Source organism: Onychomys torridus, chromosome X (genome assembly GCF_903995425.1).
Source record: "Onychomys torridus chromosome X, mOncTor1.1, whole genome shotgun sequence".
Classification (NCBI taxonomy): Eukaryota; Metazoa; Chordata; class Mammalia; order Rodentia; family Cricetidae; genus Onychomys; species Onychomys torridus.
This window is the reverse complement of record NC_050466.1, coordinates 7020424-7035047: the sequence shown is the minus strand read 5'-3', so window position 1 is coordinate 7035047 and position 14624 is coordinate 7020424. Positions and strand designations below refer to the sequence as shown.

Sequence of the window (14624 nt, the reverse complement as noted above, 5' to 3'; positions counted from 1 at the left end):
AAGATCGTCTCTAATGGAATGATATCCCAAGTATCTAAGTGAGAAAAATTGTGCGAGAAAATTGTTCATAACTGTGTTTCCAATGTGAATCTAGGCTCCCAAGGAATGCCTTTTGACCATTAACATGTAACGCCTTGAAGATGGTAAAAAGCCATAGAGCTATTAAAATTTTCAAAATTGGAACGGTTGCAGGGATGAAGTTGAAAAGGACAACCGTTCTTTTGCACTCGGGTTTCTGTAATAGGCTGTTTGTACCGCAGTGGCTTTTGTGTTGAAGATGCTGAGTTGTTTCTTAAGAACACATTTTCTCTCTGCTTCAACTTACCTGCTTTCTTCAGCTTGCTGCTAAATGGCCTGGGTTTGATTTTTTTTTTTTAATAACTCAACACTTCTGAGAAATGTAATAATGTATATGATCTCTTTACAACTTAAATCTAGTTCATTTTTAACCCTATTGTAACAGAAACACACAAATTACTTTGTACTCTTGACAAGTAAATGAAAATTTTTTCTCCTGGGTTGGCTTTATTCTACAGGACTTGCCGTCAACCACCCAACCAAAAGGACGACAGGTGAATAGATATCCTCTATAGAAACTTCTCTAAACTGAGCTAATAGTCGATCCTTTATTAACCCTTTCCATCCCATAATGTCTGCATTTTGGACCATAACATTTGAGCATTGAAAGCTTGTACCATTTCATTTTAACACATTATACATGACTAATTCTCTATAGAGATTTTTTTTCCTCACACCTCCGTAGCTGTGATGGTTATTGTAATTTCAACCTGATCATTTTTTGCTGACAGTAAGGAGTTTGGCCTCAGAGAGTCTCACCTGCCTCTGGTGTATCAAGAATTCATAGAATTCTAAATATAACTCAAAGTCATGCCCTAAAGAACATTTTAAGGGACTTTTCTAAAATTGGAAGCTAACTGAAAATTAAATTCATATTTGCCTGTGTATGTCTAAAAATCTATGTCTGATGACAAAGAGCATCAGTACCTGGCCTTCATCCTGCTATGCCTGTGCTAGTTTAGAAATGATAAGTGCTGTGTAGCATCAGCAGGCACCTTGCAAATAGCCAGCACTTCTAAAGTTGGGGTTTAGGTACAAATTTGTTCATTTTAAGGGCTAGATTGCTAAAATAGAAATATCACACAATAGTTCCAAAGCCTTCAGGTTGGTTTTACAGTGACTTAAATGTGACTATTCAAACTTAATATCAAGAGATAGAATTGGGGGGATTTTTTTTCCTGAAATGTAATGCTGAAAAAGTAAGTCTGATTTTAAGTTAAGAGCTGTATAAATTAATAATTGGTAGAATATGCCCATAGTTTAGTCTCAGGACTGCATAACTCAGGCAACCTTGGATATAGTGCCTTATTTTAAAGCACTTAGAATTCCAGTCATTCTTAAAACGCTGCTGTATTATACCCTGTCTGCTATTATGTCTCCTAAATTCTCACACCGTAAAGCTCAGGGCCTTAAACCGTGCATGCTTTGATGTTCTGTACTGATTTCAAGTGTTACATTGGCAAAGCAAGGGTTCAGATTCATTGTTATTTTTCCAGAAGAGTAAAACACAGAATACAAAGCCAAAATTCCTCTAAGAAATAAAGCTGTATTTTGAACTTCTTAATATTGTTTGAGATACATATAGCTTTGTCTGCAGTGCATAGACACACTGCCAGTTGTTATGAAAGCATCCAACAGCAAGACACCAACCCAGACTTCTTGCTACTTTAAGATAAAAACCTACCCTGAGTGTTAGTCTCCCTGCTTTAAAGGCTGCCTCATGGTTGTGACAACATATCCATACCTTCCCCATAGCCTTAGCAAGTTTTAAAATTGGTGAGCATACTGGCTCTATAATTCTACATGTATCCTATCACTAAAAGCAGAATTTATTCAACAAGTGTTTTAAGTGTTCCTTCTAAATAGAAACAGCAAAGTTGAAGCTGTGATCATTAGATGTGGCACCCTGTTTCTTGTGTCCTATTTCCATACATCATTTCAGCTTTCACCATCTGATGTCCTATTCGTGTTGTAAATGTTGATGTGTGGTTATTAGATCAGTGCTCATTGTTTTCCTTCATATCACCATGGCCTCCTTTCTTACAAACTCCTGTTTTATAGATCTATGTAAGAGCACAATTCGAATATGATCCAGCCAAGGATGACCTCATTCCCTGCAAAGAGGCTGGCATCCGATTCCGAGTTGGTGACATCATTCAGATTATTAGTAAGGATGACCACAACTGGTGGCAGGGTAAACTGGAGAACTCCAAAAATGGAACTGCAGGTCTCATTCCTTCTCCTGAACTTCAGGAATGGTATGTTTTTTGTTGTTTTATGATGAAACAATGCCCTCCCTTCCAGTTCTCAACTTCATATTTTGTATTATAAAACCTGCTTGATAAATCCTTTGCTTTGCTAACTATACAAAATCCAATTGTCAAAGATCAGAGATCAGATCGAAAAATCAGTTGTCGAAGAATTCTCAGTCCCCAGCTTGTAGTTGGATACTGGTTCCAATTAGATCTGCGCATGTGTAAGGAAAGGAGGGTCTAGAGACAAGTGAGGGACTAGCCTCAGATCATTTGGGCAGAGCCCTCAACTCCTACAAACTATTCAGATCTTTTTAGAATGGCATTTTCTTCCAGATGTACCTCCTCTTGTCCCATTATGTCTTTCATGACCAACTCACAACACCAGGAAAAAATCTCCAAGCACCATGACTCAGTGTCACTCAGGGTATATAACCTGTTCCACTGTTGGGAGAAAGGACAATCAGAAGCTTTGTTCTTTGCCTTACCATTCTTTAAGAATGGGTTTTCTAGGTTTTAAGAGTGGTTTTTCTAGCTCAGAAGTAGATACTTACCTGGCATGCCCCGGATTCCATCCACAGAGACAGAGAGGGGGAAGATGACCTATTCTGTTAGAAGGCTTAAGTTGTGAAGCAGACTGAAGTCAGACGGGCATTTAGACCCTGCTTTTAACTGAGAGAAGAGAGGATGTATATCATCTATTAAATGTCCATAATCATACCGTCTTAATTATTTGGCCAATATCTACCAGAAATCTAGTACCAAAAAAGATAATTTAATGTCTGGGTTTTGTTTTGTGTAAACAAAACATAACCTGCCAAAAACTGAAATTCTGCCACCCCCTAACCTGTACCCCCCAAAAATACTTGAACTTAGTTAAAAGTAATCAAAAACATTTCTGCTTTTTCACCAGTCTTTCTCACTGTTTTCCTGGTTAGTCTCTTGGCTTGACTGCCTCTCTCACCTACCTCATGTTTCCCAAACTATTCTTAAATTTCAAATGTTGGAGCGGATGAGGACTTCAGGTGCTGTCATGTTACACCTGGAGAGATGTGGGCCAAACAGAGAAGCAGCAGCCTGCTGTCTGGCATTGTCTTGAAGTCTGATTGTCTGCAGACAGTTTAGCATAAGCAGGAGGAAAGCAATTTCTAAGTCTTCTTGATGCTGCTGCTGTGAATGATACATGCCATAAAATGTCTTCTTAGAGAGCTGCCATATATTATGAGCATTTATTCAGAATAATCATGTGTGGGCTGGGAATGTAGCAGCTCATGTGGTGAAGCCCTGGGTTTGATTCCCAGCAATAAGTAAACCAGATGTGGTTGTACAGGCCTGTAATCCAGCACTTGGGAGGCTTAGATGGGATGATCAGAAGCTCAAAGTCATCTTTAGTTACATAGAGTTTGAGGCCATCCTGGGATACAGGAGAATGTATTAGAAACAAATTTTAAGGAAAGAAAAACAATAATTATATAGATTACAGGCTTCCTCCTACTTAGAGTAGCTATATAAATCATGAGCTCTTAGTCCTCTGCAGGAATCTGGAGAAGCCACAGTAGAAAAAGATGGTTCGCTTCTTGGCTATGCTGAGGTCTAGGCTCTTCAGATCAATCTTCCCGCTTCGAAGGAAAAAAAAAAAAAAGCTGCAGACAGTGAAAGGGTTTGGGGGGTTTTGTTTTGTTTTGTTTTGTTTTAATGAGCTTGAAAGCACTGAATAGCTCAAAGGGTACTGGGGAACTCAGCAACCAGTTCTTCTATGAGACCCTTTCATCGGAGCCATAAGCAAAATCTTAGAGTACCAAGTGCCTCATCTTATCAAGAAGGAAGGCATTTGCTATTATGCCAGAGAACCAAGAGTAAGACCTAAGGCTTAACAGAGATGGAGAATCTGTCAGGAACCCTTCCTCACATTGTAAAAAACAATTCAATCAGTCAGGTATTCTGGTACCCATCTGAATCCCTATTTAGCTATTGTGAGCTAAAGAGAAAATTTTCCAGGAGTTCAAGGCTAACCTAATCTACACAGTGAGGTCCAGGTCAGCCTAGGCTACAGAGAGCTTCTTTCAAAATGGAAAAATAAAAAGGTTAGACTCTCCTGAAACCACAGGAAAAATAACTGGTTTCTAATTTATTAAAACAAGACTGGATATGTAGCTCAGTGGTAGAATGCTTGCCTAGCATGCACAAGACTTTAGATGGAGTTTTGAACCAGGAGTAGTGGTTCATGCTTGTAATCCCAGAATTTGGGAAGGAGGAGGCAAGAGGATCCATTCAAAGCCAGCCTCATTTTCATAGTGACTTTGATGCCTTGTTTTTAAAAACAAGAAAAAATGGCATGGTGGTGCACCTCCAGCACTTGGAGGTGCAGGCAAGAGCATCAGGAGTTCAAAATTATACTTCAAAGACTCTGAGGCCACCTGAGATACACGAGAACCTGTCTCAAACAAAATAAAATAAAATTTACTAAGGCATTAAGAAGACAGACAAGCCAGGCAGTGATGGCACAAGCCTTTAATCCCAGCACTCGGAGCAGAGGCAGGTGGATCTCTGTGAGTTCAAGGTCAGCCTGGTCTACAGAGCGAGATCCAAAACAGGCTCCAAAGCTACACAGAGAAACCCTCTCTGGGAAAAAAAAACAGAACAAACATTGCATTCATGGACTCTAAAACTCAATATTGTAAAGATGTCTATCCCTTCTGCATTAATTGTACCAATGCATTCTCAATCAAAATTCCAAGTTTTGAAATTGACACACTAACTTTAAAGTTTACATGGAGAGGTTAAAGAAATGACTCCATGAGTAATTAAGAGGACTAGCTATGCAGTCATGAGTCCCAGAGTTCAGATCTCAGGAACCACATAGCAAACCTGTGTGCCTGTAACCCTAGCTCCTAGGAAAGTAAAGACAGGAGGAACACGGAAACTTGCTGAGAAAACATGAGCACCAGGTTCAGGGAGAGACACTGCCTCAAAGGACTAGGTGGAGAGTGACAGGAAGACACCCAACACCCAACACCCAACTCATTCATGCATACATACATTTATGCATACATAAATTATCTTCAACGTTTGCCTGGAAATACACAAGTTCGGGGATAGCCAGGATATCTTGAACAAGGACCAAGATATTACTCAATCAAATACTGAAAGCCACAAAGGTATAGTAATTCAGAGATGCTCAGATAGACCAACTAAAGAGACAATTTCCTAACGAACCCCCATACCAAAATAGGTACTTACGATGTAACAAATCGCATTGCACAGCAGTGAGGAATGCTCTTACTTTTGTCAGTATATCCTGCTAGGACAGTTGGGTATCCATAAAGGAAACAAAAGAGACTGGACTCCTACTTCACATGATAAGCAAAAATCATTTCTAATATAATGAAATATGAAAGACAAAACTATAAACTTTCAGAATTTCTATGCAATGTGTCAGAAAGATTACCTGAGCTGATACATGAAAAACTCCTAGAAATGTGCCTAGAAATGTGCCTAACACTAAGTACTAAGCACTCAAAACAGGCCTACCTTGATCCTGAATCTCATAAGCACATGGTGAAACTTCTGACCCTTATTATCAGTTAATGTGGGCTCAAGGAACACAAAGCAATTTTAACATGAGCCTGTCATTTTAAACAATTTCTAGGAAATTTGTCATGAAAGCCAAAGAACAGCCTTCATGTCGGTGATCTCAAGGACTGAGGAGGATATTCTTGCTATTTATGTAGCTTTCAGATGACTTATTCTCTTTTCTCAGCATAAAAGTAGGCATTAACTTTGTCGGATTCTTTTATTTATTTATTTCTTCCTTTCTTTGTGTACTAGGCGAGTAGCTTGCATTGCCATGGAGAAGACCAAACAGGAGCAGCAGGCCAGCTGTACTTGGTTTGGCAAGAAAAAGAAGCAGTACAAAGATAAATATTTGGCAAAGCACAACGCAGGTAGGAAAAGCTTGTCTGTTTCTGAGGCCTAGTCAAACAGCTCCAAGACCTAAGCAAATAGAGCATTTACATTTGGTCTTCAGAGTTCTTGTTCCAGAACATTGTATCCTATGAGACCTTGACCAACTTGCAGATTCCTTAAGAACCCCTGCCTCCTACCAGTTAGCTGGCAGAGCTCTACTTTATAGGATGAAGGTGCTGTCTGGAGGTAGTATCCTCTATGATGAGAGTAAGTCAACACTGAGAGACAAGTGCTCGGGGTGTATTGAGTCCCTAGGGTCCTCTCCTCTCTGGCTGAGATTGGCCTTGAGAGGATGACCCTCACTCCCAGTCCCTCTTGGCTCTTGGCTCTTCACGACAAAGGTGCCCAGAAGGGCTGTGCTACAGTGGGTTCTGTAGTTGCTTTGAAAGGCACAGGTGACATGGATACTGACTTGAGATAGTCAGTTTCTTTGACTCTTCGCCTGTCCTCATTGTACATTGAAGTTCTTAAAAACACAAGGACATTACCTAGGCCCTCATTACCTTCCCTTCTCTTTGTCTGTGTGGAAGCTGGGGTTCAATTGAATCACAGGGTTCACTGTTGTGTTAAAAACCAAAATGCATAACAAGAAAGTGTGATCTGTTATTGCACTTGAATTCCCAGAAGACTCACAGGACGTCATTTAAGCTGAAAGAAAATATGTGGTAGTATATTAAATTTCAATGAATTCTCAGTGTGACTCCTTTTATAACAGACTCTTCCTGAGAAATTAAAGGTTGGTAGTAGATTAGTTCCCAACTTTTCAGAAATAACTCAAATATCAAACATGTAGTCAAAAAAGTCAAATGACTGCAGCTTTCTTTGTGCAGTGTTCTAGCATGCATCAACATTCACCAGGAAAATTATTTATGACTTCTGAATTCTTATTTCTCAATCAGAAATTAAATGTAAGCATTTATGAAATGCTGTGTATACAGAATGGATGTGAATGCCCACGTGGGTTAAGTTGAAATGGCTCAATTAGATGAGGGCTCTTCCCCTTCCCACCAATTACACTGTGCGCAATCCTATTCCTGATTCAAAGTATCATTTTTTTCTCATGGACTCCCACAGTTCACTAGCCTCACACTGGCTTTTGTGTTGCTTTCATGAAGGGAGGAACTATTTAAAGCAGAGTATCTAAACAGACTCTAGCAACCACTATGTTCAAGTGGCACTGTCTGAAAAAGTGCACAGCATGAGCAGAAGGTAGCTCTTCCCGAGACATCAGTACTTCTTGTCGTCTCCTTAGTTACCTCCTCTCTGCTTCCACCGGTCTAACACGATCGAGCCAGCTCACCAGGAGATTAGTTAAATCGAAATCACATTAGTTAAAGCCAAAAAATTAATCAGCTTGGGATGGAGCTCAGTAGTAACATGCTTGACTAGCATGTGAAAGGCCCTGGGTTCCAGCCCCAGCATAAAAATGAAAGAGGAAATTATCTAGCTCACCTTATCATTTGTATAGTGTTAAATGGTACATAAGTACTGATAACACTCAAATTAATTTAAACCTAGGAAAGCAAAGAAATAGCTAGGTAAATCTGCTAATATGTCGTTAGTTGTATGCTCTACTAACTGGAAGGCATGTAGACATCAGTATTCAATTTGCCAATATTCTGTGAGGATAATTAATTGAATTGATCAGAAAACGTGACTTCTCCAACTGTTGACAAAGACTTAGTCAAATCATTTGTTGAATAATTTTGCTGACAGTGGTTCTCACTTTCTGTGATTTATGTTTTCTTTTCTTGAGCACTGGGGCATCGCTGTGCTTCTTCTGTCATGCCCATTTGGATTCCCAGTAGGCAGTGTCCACTATTCCTGCAATGTGACTATCAACCGATAGATGGCCTGAGACAGGATCATTAGCCCACCCAGAGGAAGTGCATGACTTGCTTACTTAGCTCACTGATGCCTTCAAATGAAACAAGCAGGTTAGCCATTCAAGGCAGTCCTTAATTGTACACCTCAGTGGATTCATCACTCAGTCTGACAACAGGTACCCTTGTGGGAGATCTGAGTAATCTTTCAGTGCTCCATGTCTCAGGCTGTAGCTCCCTGAGAAACAGTGCCTGTCCAGGTTGAATCCTTGATTTAGACAATGGGATACAATTGTTTTCTTCTCCATCCTTTGGCCTGACATGCCCTATCCCAAACCATGTGCCAAAGTTCTCATAAACTCAGATTGAGGAAATGTAACCTTAGCTACACAGGGGTCAGAGGGCCACCACTTTTTGTTACCCTTAGTATTCTCCTAACCATTGGCCTCTTCTAGGCAGCTGAGCAGTCTTTGTCATGCTTGAGGGATTGTCCTACCTGTCCATGTTTATCTGCCTGAGCAGCTTGGAAGGAAGATCCTTGCATAGCCACTCAAGTTTTTTTCTAAACCTCTGTGTTTCTGCTTGGCTGTGAGTCTCTAGTCAGAATACTGCCGTCAGGGTTCCTTCCCCTGCAGAGTCATGAGTTCTCATTAATTTCTCTCTTAGGAGGAGGGGACCAGCTTTTATCCTGGCCTGTCTGCAATATACTTGCCTAACTAAGCCTAGCATTCCTTTCTGTCACCATCTCTTCAGGATTCCTCTATTTTATCAATGAACATTTCCATCTTGTTTATCCTGAGGTCCAGAACCTTTGCTTAGCACTACACGAGATGTAGTGTCTGCTTTGGCTAGGATAAGGTTGCCTCCTAAATTATTGTATTGCCCATATAAAGAGCTACTGTACCATACTGTTGGCCTCCATCTAGGTAAGGCAGATGGGCAGATGCTGTGAAAACATAGAAATAGTAGTGTATTCTTTGATACCAACAACTAGCCAGATGCTCACAAATCAAACTGTGTTTCTCAAGGATTTCTTTCAGAAACTAGCCATAAAATACAGCACACTCTGTTCTTCCTATGTTGTGCAATAATTCAAAATAAGGTCATGGGTTTTGTTACCTGTCTGAAGCCTTTGAAAATTCATCATACATTGATGACAGGCTCTAAATTTTATCATCAAAGTTGTAAATTCTTTGTATCTTCAAGTAGAATAAAGGATAGATTTTTGTCAACAGCACCAAGAATGGCAATAATAACATTAAAATCTATTATTTCTGTCACCAGGGAAATCACACATCTACTTAAAGCAGAATCCTGCTCAAACTGTGCAGCCTACATCTTACATAATACAGTGGCATAAATAAATTTCATTCATACACAATATTTAAATAATTTTATGATACCACATTTGAAAATCAGGTTATATAACATAAAACTTTGGGTTTTAGACATCTCTTGGCAAAATAGTGAATGTAGCCTCACTAAGCCACTTCCTTTATTAAGGTCTATGGGTTGCTAATATCCCTTTTGGATGAACATTTCATTCCCTAGTACCCCCATACCCATAAACCCCTGCTGTTTTGACTGGTTCCCTTCATTCAACCACATTAGCTATGTGGCCACTACAGACATACAGTATCCTCTCTGAACCAGTGCCACTAGTTGGAATTCATTTTTAACTGGAGTTGAGTTGTGGGGAGGGGTTGTTTGTTGTTTTGTTTGTTTGTTTGTTTTTCAGTATTTGAAGCTACTTGAAATACAGGGGCAAAGATTCAGTGTTAATAGCTTTTGTTTGTTTGTTTGTTTTGTTTTGTTTTCTGAGACAGGGTTTCTCTGTATAGCTTTGCGCCTTTCCTGGAACTCGCTTTGGAGACCAGGCTGGCCTCGAACTCACAGAGATCCAGCCTCTGCCTCCCGAGTGCTGGGATTAAAGGCATGCGCCACCACTGCCTGGCTTTTTTTTTTTTTTTTTTCAAATCATTGCTTAAAAACTTAAGTGCCTGAAATGTTAAGTAGCTTACCAGGAAATCAGAGAAATATAAACAAAGTGTGCCAGGAAATATTTCTGGATTCTTGGGAATGAATTGGATTGTGGTATGTGTAGTATTTACACCAAATACACTTCTGCAAACTCGTGAGACCTTTTGGCCGCATGCATCTGATGCAAACAGCATTGTCATCCTGCTAGAACTGTGCTCTAGATGCACTGAGCTTCCTAAGCCAAGACTTCAAAAAGTCGCTTTTAGGGGGTTGGAGAGATGGCTCAGTGGTTAAGAGCTGACTGTTCTTCCAGAGGACCCAGGTTCAATTCCCAGCACCTACATGGAACAAATGTCTGTAACCACAAGATCTGACACCCTCTCACAGACTTATTAGCAGGCAAAACACCAATGCACATTTTTTTAAAAAGTCACTTTTAATTCAAATTACTGATTTAAACTTTTTTACAAATTAGAAAGTCTGTATCCTTTTTTTTTTTAATGTGAGACATCAGAACAGTGGTATTTAATGTCCTGAAAATACTGCTCATGTGGGTACATATGCACTTAAGAGGATTTCTGGAATAGCGTTCATAGTTGTGTTTAAATTGTGCTTAATACTACAAGCTAGTAATTAGCTTTTTTAAACTATCCTGAAGAAAAGTGGCCTATAACCTCACTGACATTGGCTTTTTTAATAATAAAAGTAGGGCTGGAGGTGCAGCTTGGTGGTAGGGCACTTTATTAGCATGTGCAAGGCAAGGCTCGGAGTTTGATCCCCAGAATCACAAAATATAATAATAACAAGCTAATAGTCACACATAGCTAGAAATTGCAGATGGTACAGAAAAGGACAAAGTGAAAAGTGAATGGCCCTACATTTATTTTCTAAAAAGAGAATTTCTTATCTTTCCCACATAAAATTTCTATACATATGCTAGCACATAAAATTCGCTGGCTTTTATACAAGGGTATGATTGAATTTGTATTAAAATGAGTTTGTTTCTTAATGTGGTTTATTTACCTTGTGTTTAAAATATTGCATGATAAAGTTTATTTTGTGCCTATTATACTTTTATTTTACTAATATATGAAAAGTCATATTTCAATGACCCCTGTACATTTTTCATGCTGTCTCACTCCCAATGGCCTCTGTGCATGTAAGTAACCTGTTGAATGACTATGCCTCTGTGTTTTTGATGATTTCATTTTTAAGTCCTTTTTCTTTAATCAGCAAGCAATTTCATCCCTTTCAAAGTTCAGTCTTTAAGTGTTCTTCTAATATCCCTTGTATCTCTTGTTTTCAAATATCCTGTTTTGCTTTGCTTTGCAACCCTATGACTACGTGGCAATTTAATTTAGACCAGAGTAACCTCTTCATGCTACTCATTCATGGCTAAGATTCTAATGTTTAACCTATCTGTTCATTTGTTTGTGGTATGTTGATTGTTAATCCCTAACTCGTGTACTTTTAGAAAACGACAAAGGCATAAATAATCAAGACTCAAGTTAGGGCTCTATAGAGGGAGAGGGATGTGTCTACCTTTCAGAAAACTTTTCAGAAAAATCATCTTGCTCTTTCATGAAGCACTTGATGATTTGTATAGCCTAAAACACATCAATTTGCCAAAGCACTTCGTCCCATAAGCACACTTTTCCTTGATGGCACCCTGCTTTCATTTCTGCCATTCTCATCACTCCATTACCTCTGCAGCACAGCAAACTACCTCTCCCACGGGGAGTCTCGCGTTTATCTTAATTCTGTGATCATGCCATTCTGCAAACATTTCTCCAATATAAGCTATTGTAGAGAATATGGTCTAAAGATTTTTTTACTCAACTTTTATAGAATCAAGTTTTCAAAAGAAAGCAAATACACAAAGACCCATTAATATGCACAACCTTTATTTTAATATATTATATTTATTTCTCTATATTTTGAGAATGATGCTTTTCATTCATTTATATATTTGTGATCTATTGCATTCCATGGTATCTTATTTTGCATCATAAGGTTCTTTGCTACTGTGCAGATCACAAATGTTAAGGACTGAGCTGATTCTCAAGATAATTTGGCCGTATTATTTCAGGGAGCAGAAGCTCTCTGCATGATTCAACCTTGGGGTCCATTTCACTGAATTATTCACCCCCTCTGAAATCCTGGGAGAACTCAATATTTTAAGAGGAAACTTCACTGTGTACTTGATATTAGTTGGGTATGACCATGGGTGGGTAGTTTACAGGAAACATGGATCTCCAACATCAGCCTTCTCATGAGAATTTTCAAACATGTGTGAGAATCAGACCCTTTCAATAGCAATGATCATTCACTGTGATAACTTCCCTGATTGCTTGAAATTGTTCTCATCATAGTGTTGTTGAGAAGCACATTTCTAAAACATTTTTAAGGTCTATAATAAAGAACTGCCCTTTCTCAAAGGTTTCTAAGCTCAGACTCTCCATGATTCTTTCCATTCTGTCCATGCTGATTTATCACATAGCTTCCCATATAATTAATGGCTGACATGGTTTCTGGGCCAGGAATGCATGTTTCCCTGCTTAAAACCCATGCCTTCCCAAGACCTGAGTTATGGGAAAATTTGTGAAGTCTTCAATTAAAAGCTTATAAAAAATCCTTCCAGAACCTGGCTTTGAACATGCCACCTTCATCAATTCTTAAGAAGTAATAAGAGCAATAACATCAGATAAAAACTGGGTGACCATGCATTTCTCAGCCATCTCTGGAAGTGCTGGCCCTCACTCACTTAGCTTCACTTGCACCCATGCTCTACTTGTGTTGGTTGCTGCCCAAAGACTTTTTCTTTTTAATATGTGAAAATATGAACAGCATGTGGTTCTGAGTGAATTCAAATGATTTGTTGGAATACTGCATGAAAAACAAATGAGGTAGCCTTTAGAATTGGCCTTTCATGCATGGACTCATCATTTCTTTGGTTCTTCCTGGTTCTCAAGTGCATTTTCATGGGCTTAAAAGGGAAGCTTTTTCCCATAATGGCACTATGAATTAAATCACATGTAAGCTACATTTCATAAGCAGGATTCATGGTATTCCTGTAACTTAGTTTTTCCAATAAAATTATAATTTACCTACATGAGATGTCCATTCTATAAACTTACCTTTCTTCTAAATCTTTGCATTTTAGTGTTTGATCAATTAGACCTTGTCACATATGAAGAAGTAGTCAAACTGCCAGCATTCAAAAGGAAAACATTAGTCTTATTAGGTAAGTTTAGCTGTATCAGTGGCTTGCTGAGTCTCACCTCCAAAACAGTTTACAAATATTATTACTAGTTGTTAATTTTACCATTCTTTTCTAAAATTGCATAGGTGCCCATGGTGTTGGGAGAAGACACATAAAAAACACCCTCATCACAAAGCACCCAGACCGGTTTGCGTATCCTATCCCACGTAAGCAATGGATCAATCCTATCATGTTCTTATCATTGTAATCTGCATATTTTTCTAATTATATAAATAACTGTGTACTCTGGGAAATTTGTAAAATCCAAAATAAGAACAATGAAGAAAATAAGGTAATTTCATTTTCCAAATAATAAGTTCCATGAATGTTTGTTGTAATCCCCTTCTAGGCTTCTCTTAATGTAAAATATGCACAGTGGGAGGTTAGAGCATTAGTCTTATCCATGTTGTTTGTAACCTGATTTTTCCAACAGTATGTCAGAAACATTATCTAGATGAATGATTCTTTTAAAACATAAGCTTTAATTGTTTGATAATTTTCTCTGATACAACCATGTTTCCGCCAATCATTATCTACATCATCAGCTTCTTAACACTTTTAAAACCAAGTCAATGAACTATCTGTTGTTTAGTATAAGGAATTCAAATCTGTAATACTTTTCAGTCACCCTTACTTGTCTATTTCAATTGTCAACCTCTTGCCCTCTTTCATTCCCTCAACTGTGAAGTGAAGTAATCCCATGGTTGTAAAGGGGTGTAAGAGGATGTATGTGAAGCAGATGGTGGCTAAGTCATAGCTATCAGACCTATCATTGTATTGTTCACATCATTATTCTAAAGGTTAACATTTCAATTCCAAACACTATCCACAAGTTAAGTCTTTATTCAGGGTAGGCAGAGAATGAATGACTCTAGAGCTACAGCAGGGGACATCCCTCTAATCCAGCACAAAAGAGGCAGAGACAGCAGAACCCCTGCGGGAGTGAGGCCAGCCAGGGCTACATTTCAAGATCATGCCTCCCAAAAACTCCAAACCCCAAAAAAAAGAGCCACAGAAGAAAATGTCAAGATCGGTTCCTTCCTGCTGAGTGTTCAGAAGCCTTCCTGAAGCAAGCTCACTGTACACTTCTGAGCCAGCGGCCTTCAGAATTCACGAATTAGCATGAGAAAAGCTCATTGGTGCTGCTGCAATTTTCTAGTCAAACGTTTTGAAATGTGCTTTCAGTTCTCACACCCTATGTCATGAGGACATTACATTTAGGTAATGTTTAGTTTCATCTTGATCACATAACAGTTAAACTTC

General features: G+C 38.8%; 1 protein-coding gene across 16 annotated transcripts in view; it reads left to right on the top strand.

Annotated features, from left to right (window-relative positions):
• Cask (calcium/calmodulin dependent serine protein kinase) overlaps positions 1-14624 on the top strand; it is a 340650-nt gene that overhangs the window by 308313 nt on the left and 17713 nt on the right. For 9 of the 16 annotated variants that reach the window (XM_036175420.1, XM_036175418.1, XM_036175419.1 and 6 more), the window contains 5 exons: positions 537-572; positions 2140-2336; positions 6159-6274; positions 13263-13343; positions 13448-13528. In XM_036175420.1, the coding sequence (XP_036031313.1) occupies positions 537-572; positions 2140-2336; positions 6159-6274; positions 13263-13343; positions 13448-13528 (511 nt within the window). The remainder of the gene's footprint in view (positions 1-536; positions 573-2139; positions 2337-6158; positions 6275-13262; positions 13344-13447; positions 13529-14624) is intronic. The other 7 variants (XM_036175425.1, XM_036175417.1, XM_036175432.1 and 4 more) reach the window with 3 other exon arrangements.